Here is a 21,703-nt window from a genome sequence, read left to right as displayed (position 1 = left end):
AATTAGAGCTATTGGGCGTAAGCAGTACTGTGCAAGAGGAATTACAAACACAGTCATGCCACGGGACTTCACCTTCCTCTTGTCTCTCTGCCCTCCCCCCAGGTTTCGAGGATGCATGGGGCGGGGGAGCTGCAGGGAAAAGGAGGGGCACTTATCGGTGCACAAGTATAAGTCTGTTGTGCAAACAGAACAGCGAACACATATTCCTGGTTGGGGGGGGGGCCCTTGGGCAAATTGTCAACCGTGAACACAGAAGAAATTGCCATGCAGATAAGTATGAACGGTGGTCATTGTGAATTTAATAGTGGTCATTCACACACACGTGCAAAAAAAAAAAGCCAGCTCATTTATTTATTTGTTTGCATTCACATACCACTTAATATTCCAAAAATCTCAGTCGCGACAGTAACATAGACATCCTACCACCAGCGAATTCAATCCACAAGTGATAGCTTGGAACCTCTTGATGTGTTGTAAACTTCACGACTTCACGTTGCGATCTCCGTTGCAAGTTCCTTTGTGCAAGAACAGACACTTTAAGGACAGTTACGAAGTTTCCTTGGAAGTCATAAAAATGCTCCCCGCACTGCTTTTTCAATATTTGTGTCTTCACTCGTCTCGGAGCCTGACAGATATTATTGCATCCTAACCCATATTCAAGTTTCAAAAGTTCCCAAACACCTGATTCCACCCTCTCACCTGCTAGATATATCATTGCCCTTATGCATTCTATTCAGCAGTCTTTTTGCTCTTACAGCTGCAGAAACCTGCGCAGAGTCTTTGCAATAGACATTTAAAGCACTCCCCCTGCCCACCCAGGAATTCCGGGAACTTTAACTAAAGGGCGCTGAGAATCGTGAGAGGCAAACTACAGTTTCCAGGCATCTTTGGAGGGACAAAACGCTCTTTAAATGCACTCTAAATGTACTGTGTATACGAATCATAGAATTGTAGAGTTGGAAGAGACCACATAGAATCATAGAGTCGGAAGAGGCCATCCAGTCCAACCCCCTTTTACAGAACAAATAAATGCCAATGAAGCGAAACAGACATGCTGTGCTATGACGGAAGACAGCACTCGAGTTTAAATGTAAACATGAAGTAATCCAAGGCATGTGATTTGTTCAAATATCCCTAAAGAACAAGGATACTAAATCGAGAAGGTCTCAAAAATAAATACAAAGGCTGCTCATGATAGCAGAAGTGCTGGTGGCTTGTGGCAGGGGGGCAATGGTGATGTTCGTAGACCACAAAGAGAAGACATACCTGGCTGACCACACTTAGAATTTCCAAACTATTGCTATTTTTGGGCAGAGTTCAATCACATCCTGGCAGCTGCCCCCCCCCCCCAAATCAAGTAAAACAATAGGAATATTTAACTGACAAATGTCTTTTTTCCTTCCCCCTGCCCCACCAACAGTTTTATGCCATTGGTTCTCGGTTTCATTAGTGGGGCCACTAGTGAAAGTGATGGCTGGTTCAGGCAACCGGAAAGAAGTGCTTTCCACACAATCACTTACTTTTTGGAACTCATTGCCACAAGAGCTGGGAGAAACCAGAAGATGGAAATACGTTCCCAGTTCCTAATTTGACATTCTTCAAAAGCTGCTCCTAAGCATGTTTACCAAGAGGGATGTGCTTCTTATCTACCAAGTTTGCATATGATTACAGCTTTATTACCTTATTTAATCCAGAGGTGCAGAGGCAGCCAATATGAAGGCTCTGTAGAGCTCTCCAGTCTTGAAATAAATGTTCAGACTGCCCCTAAAGAATACATTCCTCAAACAACCAGAACGGTGTTCCCCTATATCAGGTGCTATATGCTGATGTACACCATCTCAAAGTCTATTTGTGCACCAAGCGCTCTTGTCCTCTCCCTGGTACAATACAAGCAAAGAGCTGGGAGTCTATCAGCTCTGAGCCCCACAAAAAATAACCTTCGGACCACTGCACACAGGGTGTTTGCAGGCTTTTTCAATGGTGTTTCAAATAGTCAAACCTTGGTTCCCAAACAGATTAATTGCCGAACAAATCGGCTCCCGAACGCCGCAAACCCAAAAGTAAGCGTTCCGGTTTGCGAACGTTTTTCGGAAGCTGAACGTCCGGCGCGGCTTCCGCTTGAGTGCAGGAAGCTCCTGCAGCCAATCGGAAGCCGCACCTTGGTTTTTGAACTGTTTCGAGAGTCAAACGGCCTCCCGGAACAGATTAAGTTCGAGAACCAAGGTACCACTGCACATATGCAATTTCAGTCCCTGTAAACTGGGAGTTGCCCTGTATATTCCTTGCAACAATACGAATCCAGGTGGAAATAGCAGGAGAAGCAGGTGAGATAGATATAGCCAAGATGCATGCCTCTGTATCAAGACAAATTAACTCCGGTCGGATTTGGGAATGGGGAATCCAGCTTTGTGCCAAATGTGTTGGGGATCTGTCGGGCTGCCAACAGGAGCAAAGCTCTCAGGTCATTCCAGAAGGCAATATTATCAGCAGCTGAGGTCCACTTATTTTGAAGCACCAACCCATTGGATATAAGAACATAGGAACCTGCCTTATGCCAAACCAGACCACTAGCCCCTCTAGCTGAATATTTGTCTACACTGACTGGCAGCAGCTTGGTGGAGTTTCAGGCAGGGGAAATTCCCAATCTTGTCCAGAGATGCTGCCGAAGATTAGATTTTGCAGGTGAGGCCTGGACCTACCACTGAGCTATAATAATAATAATAATAATAATAATAATAATAATAATAATAATAATTTTATTATTTATACCCCACCCATCTGGCTGGTTATACCCCAGCCACTCTGGGCAGCTCCTAACAGAATATTAAAAACACAATAAAACACCAAACATTAAAAATTTCCCTAAACAGGGCTGCCTTCAGATGTCTTCTAAAAGTCAGGTAGTTGTTTATTTCCTTGACATCTGATGGGAGGGAGTTACACAGGGTGGGTGCCACCACCGAGAAGGCCCTCTGCCTGGTTGCCTGTAGCTTCACTTCTCGCAGTGAGAGAACCTCCAGAAGGCCCTCGGAGCTGGAACTCAGCGTCCGGGCTGAACAATGGGGGTGGAGACGCTCTTTCAGGTATACCGGGCCGAGGCCCTTCCCGTTAGCTTTCTGCTACCACCAAGTGAACAGAAATTTGTAGAAGTTGTCATTGGATTTGAAGCGGAAGCCCTTTTCCGGAACGTAGCCCTGGAGAGAGATCTTGTACCCTTTGGCCTCCACATCAATCTTGATGCAGTCGAGTAGGTCAGAAATGCCCGGGGAGGCTTTCCAGGGTCCAAACTTGACCACCGATTTCTTGTAGGAGTCCAAGCCGTTGAGGGTGTCATGGCACTTGACAACATCCTCGTCAGTCTTCATCACACACACCATGACGCTGGACTGCCGGGCCGCCACCGCTTCTGCCCTCGCGATGCGGATCATCAGCTCAATGTTCTCATTGTAGCTGGGCACGCGGGCGAGGAACTGTTTCCTGGCCACCAGCTCCCCAAAGATCTGGGGAGAGTCCTCGAGCTGCTTGACCAAAGGCTCGATGTCGTAAAAGAGGGCTTCCTTGTACACCTCCTGGACGCAGTTCACGGGCACATGGTTGCTGCGCAGGTATTCCAAGATGTACTTGAAGTAAGTCCCGGGCCGGTCTATGAAATATCTCCCCTCGGGGTCCGTGCGGGGCTTGGTCTGCCCACTGGCAAACATCTCGGCCAGTTTGGAACCAGGGTGCTTCTTCAAGGTACTTAAGGTGGTGGTGAATATCTCCCCGCCAACATTGAGCTCTATGATTTGAGACTGCTGGAAACAAAGAAGAGGAAGGAAGGTGATATCCAGGGACGGATGGATCTGTCCACTTTGATTTCTCACTGTTTATCGTTTCCCCAATCTTTACGTTCATTAACGCAAGCTTTTGGCCCTTATTTTGGAGGGTAACCAAGTGTGCCTGGGGTCTCTTTTTGCACACCTGCTTTTGCAAACCCTCCAACATTTCTCCGATGAAAATAGGGATGTCCAATTCCATAATCATACTAATTTTATTATTTATACTTCGCTGCCATTGCCCCAGCCACTCTGGGCGGCTTCCAACATACTGTATATAAAAACATAATAATAATAATAATAATAATAATAATAATAATAATAATAATAATAATATATTATTTATACCCCAGCCACTCTGGGCGGCTTCCAACAGAATATTAAAAGACAATAACATTAAACATTAAAAAACTGCCTTCAGATGCCTTCTAAAGGTTCTATAGTTACTTATCTCCTTGGCTCGGGGGTCGCATGACTCTATAGCAGGCATCCCCAAACTGCGGCCCTCCAGATGTTTTGGCCTACAACTCCCATGATCCCTAGCTATTAGGACCAGTGGTTGGGGGAAAATGGGAATTGTAGTCCAAAACACCTTGAGGGGAGGGCCATATTTTGGAAATGTACATCCAGGGTTTTTTTCCTTTAATTTTTTTTGGGGCCCCCCAAGAGAGTGGGGCCCAAAGCTATAGCTCGGAACTGCACACACACACCGGCTAGCTGTTCCAGGAAGTCCTGGGCCCCGTGATTCACTCACCGTTTGCAGCTTGCTCCCAATTTGCTTCCGGAGGGAATTCGATTCTGACGAAATGCTCATCTTTCCCCTTCAACTCGCACCTGCAGCTTCAGATTCACAGGAAGGGCAGCCAGCCGCAAAAATCAGGGGTGCTGATTTTTCTCTTTTCCCCCCCCCACTGCAGGTTCCCCCCTCGCAGCTGACTCCCTCCAGCACATCCGCCTACCTGCCACTTGGCGGCCACAGCTCCCTGGAGAACCTCCCAGGTGAGTTACAGGTTCCAAGCAGGGAGCCTGCAGGTGGAAATGTTTTTCCAGGCCGGCCTGTCCTCTGGCAGCGAACTTTTGCTGAGCAGCCCAAAGAGAGAAGCACTGCCTATATATATATTCCTCCCTGTGATACCCAGCCGGGCAAATCAGACCCTCCCACTTTCTTCAGGTCTCACGTCCAGGTTAGTGTAGCCCAAAACACTCCCTTCTTGTGAACTGGTTACACCCTGCTTCCACGAGCGACTGTCCTCCTCTTTTAAAGGCACAGGAAGCTCATTCAGAGCTTAGCCACTCTTTTGGAAGACAGGTCAATTGCCTGTTCTAGGCAGGGCTGCCCTCACTCTGGAACAGGTTTGCAGCTCGGAGGAACTCCTAGACTCACCTTTGCCCCTCAAAGCCCAAGTGACTACTGTGGCCAGGAATCATAGAGTTGGAAGGGACCCAAGAGGCAGGGAAGTTTGTAATGTGTGACATTTTAATGTATTTTTAATGTGTGACATTTTAATGTATTTTAATTTTTTGTTGGAAGCTGCTCAGAGTGGCTGGGGAAACCCAGCCAGATGGGCGGGGTACAAATAATATATTATTATTATTATTATTATTATTATTATTATTATTATTATTATGTCCAACTCCCTGCAATTTCAGGAATCTCAGTTAAAGTATCCAGCTTCGGTTAGTATGCCAGGAAAGTGAGGCACTAAAAAAGTGATTGCACTAAAAAAGCATTGCTAATAACAAGGCCAGTGGAAGTGATGATATTCCAGCTGAACTATTTAAAATTTTAAAAGATGATGCTGTTAAGGTGCTACACACAATATGCCAGCAAGTTTGGAAAACTCAGCAATGGCCAGAGGATTGGAGAAGATCAGTCTACATCCCAATTCCAAAGAAGGGCAGTGCCGAAGAATGCTCCAACTACCGCACAATTGCGCTCATTTCACACGCTAGCAAGGTTATGCTTAAAATTCTACAAGGCAGGCTTAGGCAGTATGTGGACCGAGAACTCCCAGAAGTGCAAGCTGGATTTCGAAGGGGCAGAGGAACCAGAGACCAAATAGCAAACATGCGCTGGATTATGGAGAAAGCTAGAGAGTTCCAGAAAAACGTCTACTTCTGCTTCATTGACTATGCAAAAGCCTTCGACTGTGTCGACCACAGCAAACTATGGCAAGTTCTTAAAGAAATGGGAGTGCCTGATCACCTCACCTGTCTCCTGAGAAATCTCTATGTGGGACAAGAAGCTACAGTTAGAACTGGATATGGAACAACTGATTGGTTCAAAATTGGGAAAGGGGTACGACAAGGTTGTATATTGTCTCCCTGCTTATTTAACCTATATGCAGAATTCATCATGCGAAAGGCTGGACTAGATGAATCCCAAGCCGGAATTAAGATTGCCGGAAGAAATATCAACAACCTCAGATATGCAGATGACACAACCTTGATGGCAGAAAGTGAGGAGGAATTAAAGAACCTTTTAATGAGGGTGAAAGAGGAGAGCGCAAAATATGGTCTGAAGCTCAACATCAAAAAAACCAAGATCATGGCCACTGGTCCCATCACCTCCTGGCAAATAGAAGGGGAAGAAATGGAGGCAGTGAGAGATTTTACTTTCTTGGGCTCCTTGATCACTGCAGATGGTGACAGCAGTCACAAAATTAAAAGACGCCTGCTTCTTGGGAGAAAAGCAATGACAAACCTAGACAGCATCTTAAAAAGCAGAGACATCACCTTGCCTACAAAGGTCCGTATAGTTAAAGCTATGGTTTTCCCAGTAGTGATGTATGGAAGTGAGAGCTGGACCATAAAGAAGGCTGATCGCCGAAGAATTGATGCTTTTGAATTATGGTGCTGGAGGAGACTCTTGAGAGTCCCATGGACTGCAAGAAGATCAAACCTATCCATTCTTAAGGAAATCAGCCCTGAGTGCTCCCTGGAAGGACAGATCGTGAAGCTGAGGCTCCAATACTTTGGCCACCTCATGAGAAGAGAAGACTCTTTGGAAAAGACCTTGATGTTGGGAAAGATGGAGGGCACTAGGAGAAGGGGACGACAGAGGACGAGATGGCTGGACAGTGTTCTCGAAGCTACGAACATGAGTTTGACCAAACTGCGGGAGGCAGTGCAAGACAGGAGTGCCTGGCGTGCTATGGTCCATGGGGTCACGAAGAGTCGGACACGACTAAACGACTAAACAACAACAAGAATTTTAAGGTCTCAAGTGTAGAATAAATATTCATTTTGCACACATATCTAAATATATGAACCATGTGTCTGAAATAGTATGAGAAAGCCATCCATTTTGACTCTCCCAATGACCCCAAATATTCCTCTGCAGTAAGGGAGGCAAATGGGGAAAGCCTTCCCATTGTCTTTTTGCTTGCAAATCCTGTCTTAAGGGTGTTGTGTATGAATAGGGTGAGCCTGTGACCTGGATTCAGGAACTGAGTATTTACCATCACAAAAGAATGGCCAGACTGCCCAGGTAATGCAATCAGTGACCATTATTAGGTATCCCAACAGGCAGGATTTCTGCTGTAGACACGTCTCCTTCTGTGATGTATGTAAGATGTTTTGGGGTGGTAGTGTTGGGCTACAGGGTGAGCAATTTCAAAAGTCTATATAAGGGCTTGTGCACCATTGTTCGGGGTTCTCTCCTCCCTCCTGCGTGTGGTGAGTGGGGACCCTGTTGCAACAGTTCATTGAATAAAGATCAGGCTCACTAGCCACTTTGCTTCTCAATATACTCTGGTTAGCCTCTGTTGTTTTCCTCCTACTAATAGGGAACCCACTTAAGGACTCTATACGGACTCCGGAATACCCATAAATGAAAGGGACCGGTTTTTCTTATAACAATGGGAAGAGGTATAAACACCCCACAAGCAAATCAATATGAATGCCTGATGGATTCTCACTGTCGTAGACCCTCCTTTATTGAGCAACAAACATTCAAATAAGACTGGGCACAGGCTGCATCTTCACAATGTATTCAAAGCAGGATTGCACCACTTTAAACAAACATTCTCCCAAGAATCCTGGGAATCGTAGGTTGACAAGGGCGCTGAGAGTTGCTATTCCCCTCACAGAGCTACAGTTCCCAGAGTTCTGTGGGGAAAGGGATTGGTCATTGAACCACTCTGAAATATACTCGGAGTCAAGAGTGAATTTCATGCTCTTTATTCAGCTCGTAGTCATCAAGGAGAAGAAGAGAAGAATGCCCTTTCCCCCAAACCATCTGCTTATATACATTATTTACACAATGGGCTTTGTGTGATTGGCTACTTCAGGGCTACACCTGTGGGCCAATCAGGTTGCGGATTCACTTCTGCCAGCCGCCTGATTGGCTGCTCCTGCAGGCCAATCAGGTTGCGGATTCACTTCTGCCAGCCGCCTGATTAGCTGCTCCTGCAGGCCAATCAGGTTGCGGATTCACTTCCACCTGGAGTTGGACTGGTCCCATCACCTCCTGGCAAATAGAAGGGGAAGAAATGGAGGCAGTGAGAGATTTTACTTTCTTGGGCTCCTTGATCACTGCAGATGGTGACAGCAGTCACGAAATTAAAAGACGCCTGCTTCTTGGGAGAAAAGCAATGACAAACCTAGACAGCATCTTAAAAAGCAGAGACATCACCTTGCCGACAAAGGTCCGTATAGTTAAAGCTATGGTTTTCCCAGTAGTGATGTATGGAAGTGAGAGCTGGACCATAAAGAAGGCTGATCGCCGAAGAATTGATGCTTTTGAATTATGGTGCTGGAGGAGACTCTTGAGAGTCCCATGGACTGCAAGAAGATCAAACCTATCAATTCTGAAGGAAATCAGCCCTGAGTGCTCACTAGAAGGACAGATCGTGAAGCTGAGGCTCCAATACTTTGGCCACCTCATGAGAAGAGAAGAATCCTTGGAAAAGACCCTGATGTTGGGAAAGATTGAGGGCACTAGGAGAAGGGGACGACAGAGGACGAGATGGTTGGACAGTGTTCTCGAAGCTACGAACATGAGTTTGACCAAACTGCGGGAGGCAGTGCAAGACAGGAGTGCCTGGCGTGCTATGGTCCATGGGGTCACGAAGAGTCGGACACGACTAAACGACTAAACAACAACAACAACATGAGGTCTCCCTAGTAGAGTCTCATCATCCTCAACAGACTACAGCCTCCAGGATCCCTTGTGCAAAGGCACAACTGTTTAAACTGGCACGACCCTGCTTCAAATGTATACGGGTACCATCCATTTTGCGTGCGTTCGACTGGGGCCATCATCTAACCACTGCGTCAGCTTTGTGTAAGGTTCACCCAGCGAGCTTCATGGCTGAGTGGGAATTTGAACCCAGGTCTCCGTGGTCCAACACTCTTAACGGCTTACACCACACAGCTTTCATGCGTATAAAAGTCCTATTGCTGTTTTCAGTTTGTGAATGCAAACATGGGCTTGGCTCCGACGATGACTGCGGCACATTCCTTTCCCTTGACTCTGGAACGGGGCATGGCGTGGCCGTGATTTTTCCTTGTCCTACGGGAGTCCATCCCAGGGTTCCAGGGCGTTTCCTTCCGTTGTGGAAATGCCTTTATATCTGGTCCTCGCATGGTGTGAGCAAGATTCAGCCCTGCCCTGGCAAACAAAGCTGGGGGGGGGGCACCATGTTCCAAATCTGGGGGTCGTAAGTACAGGTTCTAATCAGCCGGCAAACCCAAGGACCAGCCCCACAATGCTGGCAACCTTGTCGCACAGCTCATTCCTCCCCTACATCAAACAGAGGTTTCTTCCCAACTCTGCAAACTTGGCAGCCCTCCTGCCGCACCCGTAAGGTGGCGTGCGTTTATCTCCATTTACGTTTCCCACGCATAACTTGACCTCTCCTCCAGCTGTTGCTCTTTATGCCTAAAAGTATGGAATTCACCCCCATAAGAGGAAGGGTGATGGCCACCAACTCAGAAGGCTTTGAAAAGATTAGACAAATTAGAAGGCAAGCAACAGCTACTGGCTACAATGCCTAGGTTTACTTCTTTGTTTGTTTGTTGCATTTCTATACCAACTTTTTCTCCAAGGAGCTCAAGGTGGGGGGGGACACATGATTCTGCCTCTCCTCAGTTGATCCCCCACAACAACCCTGCAGAGTAGTAGTTACAGGTAGGTAGCCGTGTTGGTCTGACGTGGTCAAAACAAAATAAAAAAAATCCTTCCAGTAGCACCTTAGAGACCAACTAAGTTTATCATGGGTATGAGCTTTCGTGTGCATGCACACTTCTTCAGAGTAGGGTATGCTGAGAGGCAGGGACCGGCCCCAAGGTCACCCAGTGAGCTTCGTGGCCCAGGGTGAGGGTTGAACTCTGGTCTCCCAGGTCCTACCCTGACACTCTACTCACTATGGAGCACTGACTTGGCCTCCACTGATGGAGGCTGTTGTTGCGGTTAGCAGCATAGAATCGTAGAGTTGGAAGAGACCACAAGGGCCATCCAGTCCAACCCCCTGCCAAGCAGGAAACACCACCAAAGCATTCTTGACATATGCCTGTCAAGCCTCTGCTTAAAGACCTCCAAAGAAGGAGACTCCACCACACTCCTTGGCAGCAAATTCCACTGCCGAACAGCTCTTACTGTCAGGAAGTTCTTCCTAATGACCACCTGCAGGCGGTGGTCCCCGCCCCCAGAACGTACGGCACACCACACACCCGGAACGTGCGCCATCCCCACCCCCGCCTGCTCTCCACCCCCGGGGCCGGAGCATGAAGTTCCGCCACTGGGGAGCTGGCCTCGCCCCCGCAGGTGGCTGGCCCCGCCCCTGGGCGCAGGGCATGCGCGCCGCCCCAGGAACCCAATCAGCTTGCTCTGCAAGAAGGATACTGACAAGCTGGAACGTGTCCAGAGGAGGGCAACCAAAATGGTCAAAGGCCTGGAAATGATGCCTTATGAGGAACGGCTTAGGGAGCTGGGTATGTTTAGCCTGGAGAATAGAAGGTTAAGGGGTGATATGATAGCCATGTTCAAATATATGAAAGGATGTCATATGGAGGAGGGAGAAAGATTGTTTTCTGCTGCTCCAGAGAAGCGGACACGGAGCAATGGATTCAAACTACAAGAAAGAAGATTCCACCGAAACATTAGGAAGAACTTCCTGACAGTAAGAGCTGTTCGGCAGTGGAATTTGCTGCCAAGGAGTGTGGTGGAGTCTCCTTCTCTGGAGGTCTTTAAGCAGAGGCTTGACAGGCATATGTCAAGAATGCTTTGATGGTGTTTCCTGCTCGGCAGGGGGTTGGAGTGGATGGCCCTTGTGGTCTCTTCCAACTCTACGATTCTATGATTCTATACCCTGGGGACACCACTCTAGATTTGTGTAGGATTTACTCCTTAGCCTTTTCTTCTCCTGAAGATATCCCATAAGGCAGTGGAGGTTTAGGACCAGAGTTTTCCTTCTCCTAGGTGGGCTAGCTTCCCAGGCTGATGAGGCCCACCTGCTTCTCTCTTCCCTCTGCAGCACGTGCAGAAACCACCTTTTTGACCACTGGGTCCGCTATCGGTTTCGTCTGCTCAATCCGCCAGAGCCTGTCTTTGTACACAGGGGAAGTTCCTAACTCACTGAGGGTTGGAGACCCTCACCTGGTTGAGCCAGAATTATGGGAGCTGGAGTCCGAAAAACATCTGTAGGGCCACACATTTCAGGCCCGCCTAGGTGTACTGATGAATCTAAGACAGGCATCCCCAAACCGCGGCCCTCCAGATGTTTTGGCCTACAACTCCCATGATCCCTAGCTAACAGGACCAGTGGTTGGGGAAGATGGCAATTGTAGTCCAAAACATCTGGAGGGCCGAAGTTTGGGGATGCCTGATCTAAGATGCTCACCATCCTCTTTAAATTGAACCAATCAATCAGGAAGTTTATTCGGCTTTACGCCCATCATAAAACACAACACAACAAAATAAATCAAATAAAACAGCGGACACGTTCAAGCCACAAATAATAAAACACAATTTACAGCTCACAAGGAAAAATATGAATTTAAATTAAACGCTTTTAAGGGGGCAGGGGGGAACAACCCCAAAACTAACACTATTGAATAAAATTAAGGTAGTTACATTGTGCAATTGAGATTACTTCTCTTTACAATTACCGTAGGCAAGCATCAGTGCTATTTTTCTAGAAAAAGAGGTGCCAGAACTCACCATAAAGCTTGTTCTCTTATAATGGCAAGTGACTTCTGGTGATTTGTGGGTGAAATGAAGCCCTGGTAAGCATTTATAACACGCATATATGCACACACACACACAAACACACGTTTTAACCTAACTTCTAAATACTACAAATTAATGTGTGTGAAATAATGAAACAAAATGAGGCACTATTCAGAATAAGTCTTTTTATTGACATTGAGCCAATCGGCTCAAAATTCACTTATGTACAAAACAATAAAATAAAGTTTACCTTTACGGAAGTAGGTTGCAAGTATTAGCCAGCGGAGACAATGCAATCAGTAGAACATGAGCCGATTTCAAAATACGTAAACATCCTCTTTGAATCGTATCGGGCCGTAGACATGTTTGGCATTTAGTTTACTTTGTTATGTTAGATTTATAAGCCACTCAATCATCAAGCGGGTTACATAAAATATTAAATATGCATTTAAAAAATTTAAACTTCCCTCCCACTCTATATACCCTATCAATTCAGGTATCAGGAATTGAAATCGTCAAGTATTTTCCGTATCACACAGCTTGTTGCACCAGAAAGTCCTCTGGAAGAACGTATGGCAAGACATGTTTGCTTCGTGCTTTTCGACTCTGGGAGAGAGTGGCAGAATAACCCTGTGGAATTAATTTGAAAGTAATTCTGAATGCTTTCTCATCAGAGTGCCTTACCACTGTATTGGACTACTGCAATGCGCTCTACGTGGGGCTACCTTTGAAGGTGACCCGGAAACCACAACTATCTCAGAATGTGGCACCTAGACTGGTGACTGGGAGTGGCTTCTGAGACCATATTACACCAGTCCTGAAAGACCTACATTGGCTCCCAGTACGTTTCCGATCACAATTCAAGGTATTGGTGCTGACCTTTAAATCCCTAAACAGTCTCGGCCCAGTATACCTGAAGGAGCGTCTCCACCCCCATCGTTCTTCCCGGACACTGAGGTCTAGCTCTGAGGGCCTTCTGGTGGTTCTCTCACTGCGAGAAGTGAAGCTACAGGGAACCAGGCAGTGGACCTTCTCGGTGGTGGTGCCCGCTCTGTGGAAAGCCCTCCTATCAGATGTCAAAGAGGAAAATAACTACCAGACTTTTAGAAGACATCTGAAGGCAGCCCGGTTCAGGGAGGCTTTTAATGTTTAATAGATTATACTATCTGACTTTTAGAAGACACCTGTATAGGGAAGTTTTTAATGTTTGATCTTTTATTTTGTTTTTAATATCCTGTTGGGAGCCCCCCAGAGAGGCTGGGGAAACCCAGCCAGATGGACGGGGTTTTAAATAATAATAATAATAATAATAATAATAATAATAATAATAATATATTATTATTATTCAATCTCCTTTTATATACCGTGTTTCTCCGAAAATAAGACACCGTCTTATATTTATTTTTCCTCCAAAAAACCACACTATGGCTTATTTTCAGGGGATGTCTTATTTCCCCCCCTCCTCCTGCCGCAGCCGGCATTGCTGCTGCGCCTATCACTATGTCTTATTTTCGGGGTATGGCTTATATTCCTTGAATGCTTAAAAATCCTGCTACGGCTTATTTTATGACTATATCTTATTTTAAGAGAAGCAGGGTTACAGCAAATCTAAACACAATGCTCTTTCTATACCCTTTGAACAATTTCCCTTGGAACTAATTGCACTTGGACTAATTGCAATTGGACTTGGAACTAATTAGGGTTGCCATACGCTTGGGAAAACCCGGACATGTCCTCTTTTGGGGGGGCAACATGCCCATTCAGGCAGATTTTTACATTTTAAAGGAAATGTCTTTTGGGCTCGGGCCGCTCTGCACGCTGAGGCTGCTGCCAGCCCGAGCTGGGGAAAGAGGTATGCTGGCACAGTTTGGCTGTCCTGTTTTTTTGCTCTTCAAAATATGGCAACCCTAAACTGGCCATTTCAAACATTTCTGTATCTAGAAGCCCCAAGTGGAATCATATAACCATCTAATCCAACCCCCTGCAATGCAGGAATCTCAACTAATGCCTCTATGAGAGATGGCCATCCAAACTCTGCTTAAAAACCACAAAGGAAGGAAAGTCCACCACCTCCCAAGGCGAGAGATAAAGGTAAAAGTAAAGGGACCCCTGACCATTAGGTCCAGTCGTGACCGACTCTGGGGTTGCGCGCTCATCTTGCATTATTGGCCGAGGGAGCCGGCGTATAGCTTCCAGGTCATGTGGCCAGCATGACAAAGTCGCTTCTGGCAAACCAGAGCAGCACATGGAAACGCCGTTTACCTTCCCGCTGTAGCGGTTCCTATTTATCTACTTGCATTTTGACGTGCTTTCGAACTGCTAGGTTGGCAGGAGCTGGGACCAAGCAACGGGAGCTCACCCCGTCATAGGGATTCGAACCGCCGACCTTCTGGTCAGCAAGCCCTAGGCTCAGTGGTTTAACCACAGTGCCACCTGGGTCCCCTAAGGTGAGAGATAGGCGCACCTAAAAAAAAATATTTTAAGAGGGGACCAGAAAGAGTACCGCAATTCTGCCTTCCTGGTGTAAGTAGGCTGGGAATTCCCATTTGAGCAACGAAGGACACCTTACCTTTGCTCTTTGCACCATGCATTTCTCATCAGCCGAGGTGAATTTCGCCCTGGTTAATCTGCCCCATAATTTCATTGTATTTGGAGGTGACAGCAATGGCTCTCCTTGTCAGCTGTGCGAGGACACGATACAAGCTGGACGCGTGGTAATAGAAATAGCCTTCAAGGTTCTGCCTCTCTTTTTCTTCCTGTTCTCTCAGACGGGTGGCGACCTCGGGGTTCTGGTTATCGAGAGGCACTAAGCCCCCTTCCACCATCAGCTTGATGGATTTCAGCAGCTTGTAATAGTCATACAAATCTTTGCCACTCGAGTCAGCCTCGGGCGTGCTGTCCTGCCATTCCAAAGGAACGCCCTGGAGAATGCTGGGGAACATCACTGTTTGCTCCATCTTGCGGACTGCGGAGAAGTAATCTTCCATGGTTGCGAGAGGAGAGACTCCTGTGAGCCTAAAGCTTGCCTCGGGGGGATCTCAGCTGAATTGCAAACAGGACCGTTAGGTGTGAGCGTTCCTTGCTTACAGCTGGTGGCAATTTATGAGCAAGCCTGGGTGGGAACCAGTCGTGGAAAGGGTGATCAGGAAGAGGTCCATGTGATTGGTGGACAACACCCCTCTGTCCCCAGCAAATCACATTTCTCCTCCTCCGGCATCTCATCAGATGTCTCGTATGTGGTTAGCAATGTGACTTTATTTACAGTTTGGAACGAACCCAAACTAGAGGTGGACTGAGCCTAGATTGACCCCGGTTGAAGCCAGGACTTGCTGATCAATAACTGACAAGTCATGATGTGCAGGTGCTGAGTGGAAAACACCAAGGCATATCAAGAAATATTTATTCCTGGAGTTTCCGAACCCATGGAGGACAAAAAAAAAACAGGCTTGCAATAAGCCATTCCTACTCCTGAAGGCCTGGCCACCTCATGAGAAGAGAAGACTCCCTGGAAAAGACCCTGATGTTGGGAAAGATTGAGGGCACTAGGAGAAGGGGACGACAGAGGACGAGATGGTTGGACAGTGTTCTCAAAGCTATGAACATGAGTTTGACCAAACTGCGGGAGGCAGTGCAAGACAGGAGTGCCTGGCGTGCTCTGGTCCATGGGGTCACGAAGAGTCGGACACGACTAAACAACTAAACAACAACAACAACTCCTGAAGGCAGAGAAGTCTCGGGTGCTCTTAACCCAGGCACCCCCAAACTCGGCCCTCCAGATGTTTTTGAACTACAACTCCCATCATCCCTAGCTAACAGGACCAGTGGTCAGGGATGATGGGAATTGTAGTCCCAAAACATCTGGAGGGCCAAGTTTGGGGATGCCTGGCTTAACCCATGCTTGATCTTTCACCAAATCATAGAACCTTAGAGTTGGAAGGGACCCCAAGGGTCCTCTAGTCCAGCCCCCTGCAATGCAGGAATCTCAGCTAAATCATCCAAGACAGATGGCCATCCAACCTCTGTTTAAAAACCTCCAAGGAAGGAGAGTCCACCACCTCTCATGAAACAGCTCCTCTGTTCCACTGCTGAACAGCTCTTACTGTCAGAAAGTTTTTCCAAATGTTTAGTCGGAGTCTCCTCTCTTGCAGCTTGAAGCCATTGGTTTGAGTCCTACCTTCCAGAGCAGGAGAAAACAAGTTTGTTCCCTCTTCCATGTGACAGCCCTTGAGATATTTGAAGATGGCTATTCTATCTCCTCTTTTCCGAGCTAAACATACCCAGCTCTTTCAAGCGCTCCTTGCATAGCAAAATAAAAAATTATTTTATTTTATTTATTAGGCTTATATACCACCCTTCATCGCAGAGCAGTTCACAAGAAACAAAAATAATGTAAAAACTTAAATAAATAGCTAAAGCGAAACAAAACAACAAAACAATACCCCCCCTTTCCCACAAACATATTTAAAAGGCTGTAGAAAATCAGTCAAAGGCCTGGCTGAAGAGGAATGTTTTCGCCTGGCGCCTAAAGATATATAATGAAGGCACCAGGCGAGCATCTCTAGGGAGAGCATTCCACAAACGGAGCCACTGCAGAAAAAGCCCTGTTCTCATGTTGCCACCTTCCGGACCTCACGTGGAAGAGACACATGAAGAAGGGCCTCAGATTATGATTGCAGGGTCCTGGTCGGTTTATATGGGGAGAGGTGATCAACAAACAACAACAACAACAACAACAACAACAACAACAACAACATTTATATCCCACCCTCCCTGGCCGAGGCCGGGCTCAGAGCAGCTAACATTATAAAAACAACACAATATGCATAAAAGCAGACATCAATTAATTAAAATACATCTTAAAATTAATTCAGACAAGTTAAAATCTGGGCAGGTGGCAATTATCAGGTTGGAATTGAGAGTGGTTAATACTTGGGGCTTGTTTTATAGAAAGGAAAGCAAGTCAAACTGCATCCTGCCCAAAGGCCTGGCGGAACAGCTCTGTCTTGCAGGCCCTGCGGAGAGACGTCAAATCTTTAAGACTTTATAGGTCAAAACAAGCACCTTGATGCGAGTGTGGGAACTCATTTGGAGGCCAGCGCAGTTGTGCCAGAATTGGTGTTATAATGTTCAGACCATATTGTGTTGTTCAACAATCTGGCCGCCAATTTTTGCACCCGCTGCAGTTTCTGAACCGTCTTCAAAGGCAGCCCCATATATAACTCATTGCAGTAATCCAACCTAGAGGATACCAGAGCATAGACCAGGCATCCCCAAACTGCGGCCCTCCAGATGTTTTGGCCTACAACTCCCATGATCCCTAGCTAGCAGGACCAGTGGTCGGGGAAGATGGGAATTGTAGTCCAAAACATCTGGAGGGCCGAAGTTTGGGGATGCCTGGCATAGACAATAGAAGTTAGGCTGTCCTGTCCAACAGGAGTGTAGCTGGGCCACCAACCGAAGCTGATGGAAGGTACTCTGTGCCACCGAGGCCACCTGAGCCTCAAGCAACAGCTATTGATCCAGAAGGACTCCAAACTATGTACCTGCTTCTTCAGAGGGAATGTAACCCCATCACGAGCAGGCAACATCCCACCCATGTGGTCTAGGGAACCACCCACTAATGGTGCTTCAATCTTATCTGGATTGAGTTTCAGTTTGATGGCTCTCACCCAGTCCATTACCGAGGCAAGACAACGATCTAGCCCTTCCACTGCCTCACCTGCAGATGTAAAGGAGAAGTAGAACTGTGTGTCACCAGCATATTGCTGTCAATGTCCTCCAAAACTCCGGATGACCCCACTCAGCAGTTTCACGTAGATGTTAAACAGCATATGGGATAAATTCAGACCTTGAGGAACCCCACCTTGCAGGCTCCACAGGGCCAAAGAGCACTCGCCAACCATCACCTTCTGGAAACGACCATCCAAGTAGGACTGGGACCACTGCAAACGGGTGTCACCCACCCATTAACTCGGACAACCGCTCCAGAAAGATACTGTTATCTACTGAGCTGAATCCTAGAACAATAGGATCCAGAATGCAGCAGGCTGATTGGTCTGCAGGAGCCACCCAATCCAGCTCCAGGTGGAAGTGAATCAGCGACCTGATTGGCCTGCAGGAGCAGCCAATCAGGCTGCTGGAGGAAGTGAATCCGCAACCTGATTGGTCTACATGAGCAGCCCGGAATTAGCCAATCACGCGGGGCCCATTGTGTAAATAATGTATATATACCGTGTTTCTCCAAAAATAAGACACCATCCTATATTTTTCCTTTAAAAAAAACACACACTATGGCTTATTTTCAGGGGATGTCTTATTTTTTCCCTCCTCCTCCTGCCACAGCCGGCATTGCTGCTGTGCCTATCACTATGCCTTATTTTCGGGGTATGGCTTATATTCCTTGAATGCCTAAAAATCCTGCTACGGCTTATTTTATGGCTACGTCTTATTTTTGGAGAAATACATTTTGGGAAATGTTTCATTCACTGTTTTACAAGCCAACTAAGTTTGTCATAGGTATGAGCTTTCATGAGTGTGCATGCACATGAAAGCTCATACCCATGACAATCTTAGTTGGTCTCTAAGGTGCTACTGGAAGGAATTTTGTTTCAACTACGGCAGACCAACACAGCTACCTACCTGTAACTGTTTTACAAGCTGCAATAAAGAGCATGACTACAGGACTCTATTTCAGATACCATGGTCAACGGAATCGAAAGCCACTGAGAGGTCATGAAGAATTAACAGGGACATATTCCCCCTGTCTCTCTCCCAACAGAGGTCGTCATATACATGATGAGCAGGTGATGTTTTCCCTTTCCCACATTAGTTGTCAGTTTAAAACGCATTTTGCTGGAACGGTTCTAATCCATTTTGTGCCATAGAGAAGGCACTTCTCCCAATCACTTGCTGCCTACAAGCAGAGAAGCGCTGTAGCCTTATTAGCGGATAAGGATCCTTAAGTTGCGCCCAGGCAAGGACAGAGACAGCCAATAATGACACCGGGGGTTGAATCCAGAGAAAGAATTTAATTCTTAAATTTAAGAGACTCTTGGTGATCAGCTCACGACAAGAGTAAAGAAACACAAATTTGCAAACATTCTTATACACTTCTTGGGCTCCTTCCCCCTCCTCTGTAAATGTGCACACGCAAGGGGGTCACAAGTACATATAAGGAAGATCCGTGTCTGGTCCTGTGCATAAACACATGCTGACTAATGCTACCCCGGTGGCCTCGAGTGGGGGCTTGAATTCCTATCTATCTTGCCTGTTCTTTGCGTCAGACTGCTAGCATCAGACAAGACAGTTATCCAGCCTTGATAGCTTAGCAGGGCATTCTGTCTTGCTCTTGAATGTTTTTTTTATTACACTTTGGCCCACTTTGGTGCACAGACGCCAAGGCAAAAAGGAAAGCATTTTAAGAAGCATTTTAGGGATATGGGGGGCTAAGCCATACAATCAGAATTATACAATGCAAACTATATGATCAGATTTAGCTCAATAACACAATTGGCAAATCTCTCCCTTCAGCACATTCTTGGATCACCTCCTTTGGTAGCCGCCCTATGGACATTGCAGTGCCTCTGCCGCTACCCATCGCCATGCTGAACTTGTCTATGACTGAAACGGAAAATTAGCAGCAGTGCTGTAGGATAGCCACCTCTGAATGTCAGTATACCAGCATACCAGTTTTTACCTCTTCTCTTTCAAAAGACTGATTAAAAAAAAAAGTTGTGGAATGGGAAGGAAGGGAATAGATAACGCTGTTGCATGCTAGCTTGAAAACATGCCGACATTGTTATGTGCAAAAGTAAATTGGTGGTGAGCAGCCGGCTATGCCATAGTCAATGAGCGTAGCCCACAAAGCAGAGGAGCCTTCAGAAATTAGTGAGAGCATATTGGGGCATTGCACAGTGCTCATTGTTAAAACAGGGGAGTTACAAGCTATTTCCATCTGTGAAATGTTGGAAGGGGCAGGAGCAACTAAATGGCTAAGGCAGCAATCCTAGAATCAGGGACACGAGCAGTGCTGGGTTTACATATAAGCTAAGCAAGTTATAGCTTAGGGCCCCACTCTCTTGGGGGCCCCCCAAAAAAATTAAAGGGGGGGAAACTGGGTGTACATTTCCAAAATATAAGATAAAAAACAAATAAAATAAAACCTACATGCAGCAAGTGTTTTATGTTGTGTAGGCTCCTATGATGTAAGTCCCAGGTGGCGCTGTGGACCCAGGGACCCAGGTGGCGCTACCCAGGTGGCGCTGTGGTTAAACCACTGAGCCTAGGGCTTGCTGATCAGAAGGTCGGCGGTTTGAATCCCTGTGACGGGGTGAGCTCCCGTTGCTTGGTCCCAGCTCCTGCCAACCTAGCAGTTTGAAAGCATGTCAAAATGCAAGTAGATAAATAGGAACCGCTACAGCGGGAAGGTAAACGGCGTTTCCATGTGCTGTTCTGGTTTGCCAGAAGCGGCTTTGTCATGCTGGCCACATGACCTGGAAGCTATACACCGGCTCTCTCGGCCAATAATGCGAGATGAGCGCGCAACCCCAGAGTCGGTCACGACTGGACCTAATGGTCAGGGGTCCCTTTACCTTTACCTTAGGCTCCTATGATGTAAGTCATGGGCCCCGCTTGCTAGCCTGCTCCCTAAAATATCACTGGTTTGCTCCTTTCTATATATAGGGTGCCTACATTCTGAATGGACTGGTTGCATGGCAACATGGGCAAATGGCTTGAGAAACCTATTAGGTCCATAAATTACCATATACAGTCATACCTCATGTTTTCGCTTCAGGGTGCTTCTTTTCGGGATACGGACGCGCTGAACCCGGAAGTCCCGGAACGGGTTACTTCCGGGTTCGGCGCATGTGCATGTGCAGAAGCACTAAATTGCACTTTGTGCATGCGCAAAAGTGCTGAATTACGTCACGCGCCTGCGCAGGTGCAGCGCTTCATGATTCCACCTTTTCAGGTTGCGAACGGACCTCCGGAATTGTTCCCGTTCGCAACCAGAGGGTACCACTGTATTAAACACAAAAAACAGCAGCAATTTGTTGTTGACAAAGGACAGCTGGACCTATAAAGGGCCCCATTACTTTCAGTAGCTTAGGGCCTCATCAAACCTCAATCCGGCCCTGGACGTGAGTCTCGAACAGGGGCAGACTCAACAAAAATCTTGGCTTGGATGAGAACCATTACCTATCAGGGTAGTAGACAACTACAGGACTAGATGAAACAGTGGTCTAGGCAGCTTCAAACGATGCAAAGTGCTTTATTAGTCTGAACTAAAACCAATATTTAAACATCAGAAAGCAATGGAAACCCAAGGCATACATTTGCCATGGAGTTTATAGAAATCCATAAATACCGTACAGACAGCTGTTTTGTTCACATATATAATATAGATAGCAATTATGTTCACAAATATCAGTGCTTGATTTATTCAAGTAAAGTCCATGCTTTGGGGTCGATGCTGCAGTCAAGGTCTCTAAATTGTCCAGTAAGAGCCTCCTTTGCACAGCCTCAGACAGAGGACCCAAGTTGTACACATGTGCAGGTTCAGAAATGCAGGTTGTCCTGGAAAATGGAAAATGGAAAAAGGTGTTAACAAGGTGTTCTGTGGCTTAATTCAAACCAAGGGCAACTGTGCCCCGACCCTAGCACTTTATCGGTAGCCAATATGGGGTTCTCCTGATGTTCTTGGGGTACTACGTGT

At 46.7% G+C, this 21,703-nt stretch overlaps 3 protein-coding genes across 8 annotated transcripts in view; all 3 read right to left on the bottom strand.

The window, feature by feature from the left end:
• Positions 1-342: 342 nt before the first annotated feature.
• KCTD14 (potassium channel tetramerization domain containing 14) lies at positions 343-5,173 on the bottom strand. 6 transcript variants are annotated; one of them, XM_088668439.1, is made up of 3 exons: positions 4,775-5,173; positions 4,570-4,655; positions 343-3,791 (listed from the first exon to the last, which is right to left on the bottom strand). In XM_088668439.1, the coding sequence occupies exons 2-3, from the start codon at positions 4,627-4,629 to the stop codon at positions 3,120-3,122; spliced, it is 732 nt and encodes a 243-aa protein (XP_088524565.1). In that variant the 5' UTR covers positions 4,630-4,655; positions 4,775-5,173; the 3' UTR covers positions 343-3,119. The 6 variants fall into 6 exon arrangements, with proteins under 6 accessions (XP_088524565.1, XP_088524566.1, XP_088524564.1 ...); XM_088668440.1 differs by having other exon boundaries at positions 4,570-4,683; positions 4,776-5,173; XM_088668438.1 differs by having other exon boundaries at positions 343-3,794; positions 4,775-5,169.
• Positions 5,174-12,160: 6,987 nt separating this feature from the next.
• Positions 12,161-15,096, bottom strand: LOC118085258 (thyroid hormone-inducible hepatic protein-like). The gene is made up of 2 exons (XM_035115718.3): positions 14,558-15,096; positions 12,161-12,618 (listed from the first exon to the last, which is right to left on the bottom strand). The coding sequence occupies exon 1, from the start codon at positions 14,973-14,975 to the stop codon at positions 14,586-14,588; it is 390 nt and encodes a 129-aa protein (XP_034971609.1). The 5' UTR covers positions 14,976-15,096; the 3' UTR covers positions 12,161-12,618; positions 14,558-14,585.
• Positions 15,097-19,715: 4,619 nt separating this feature from the next.
• The window catches only part of LOC118085241 (mid1-interacting protein 1-B-like), a 24,386-nt gene continuing 22,398 nt past the window's right edge, over positions 19,716-21,703 (bottom strand). The window contains exon 3 of the mRNA XM_088668436.1: positions 19,716-21,564. The gene's annotated coding sequence lies outside the window, so the exon portion shown is untranslated. The remainder of the gene's footprint in view (positions 21,565-21,703) is intronic.

The sequence above is a fragment of the Zootoca vivipara genome, chromosome 4 (assembly GCF_965207765.1).
Source record: "Zootoca vivipara chromosome 4, rZooViv2.hap1.1, whole genome shotgun sequence".
NCBI classification, from domain to species: domain Eukaryota; kingdom Metazoa; phylum Chordata; class Lepidosauria; order Squamata; family Lacertidae; genus Zootoca; species Zootoca vivipara.
This window is presented reverse-complemented; position numbering and strand designations above follow the sequence as displayed.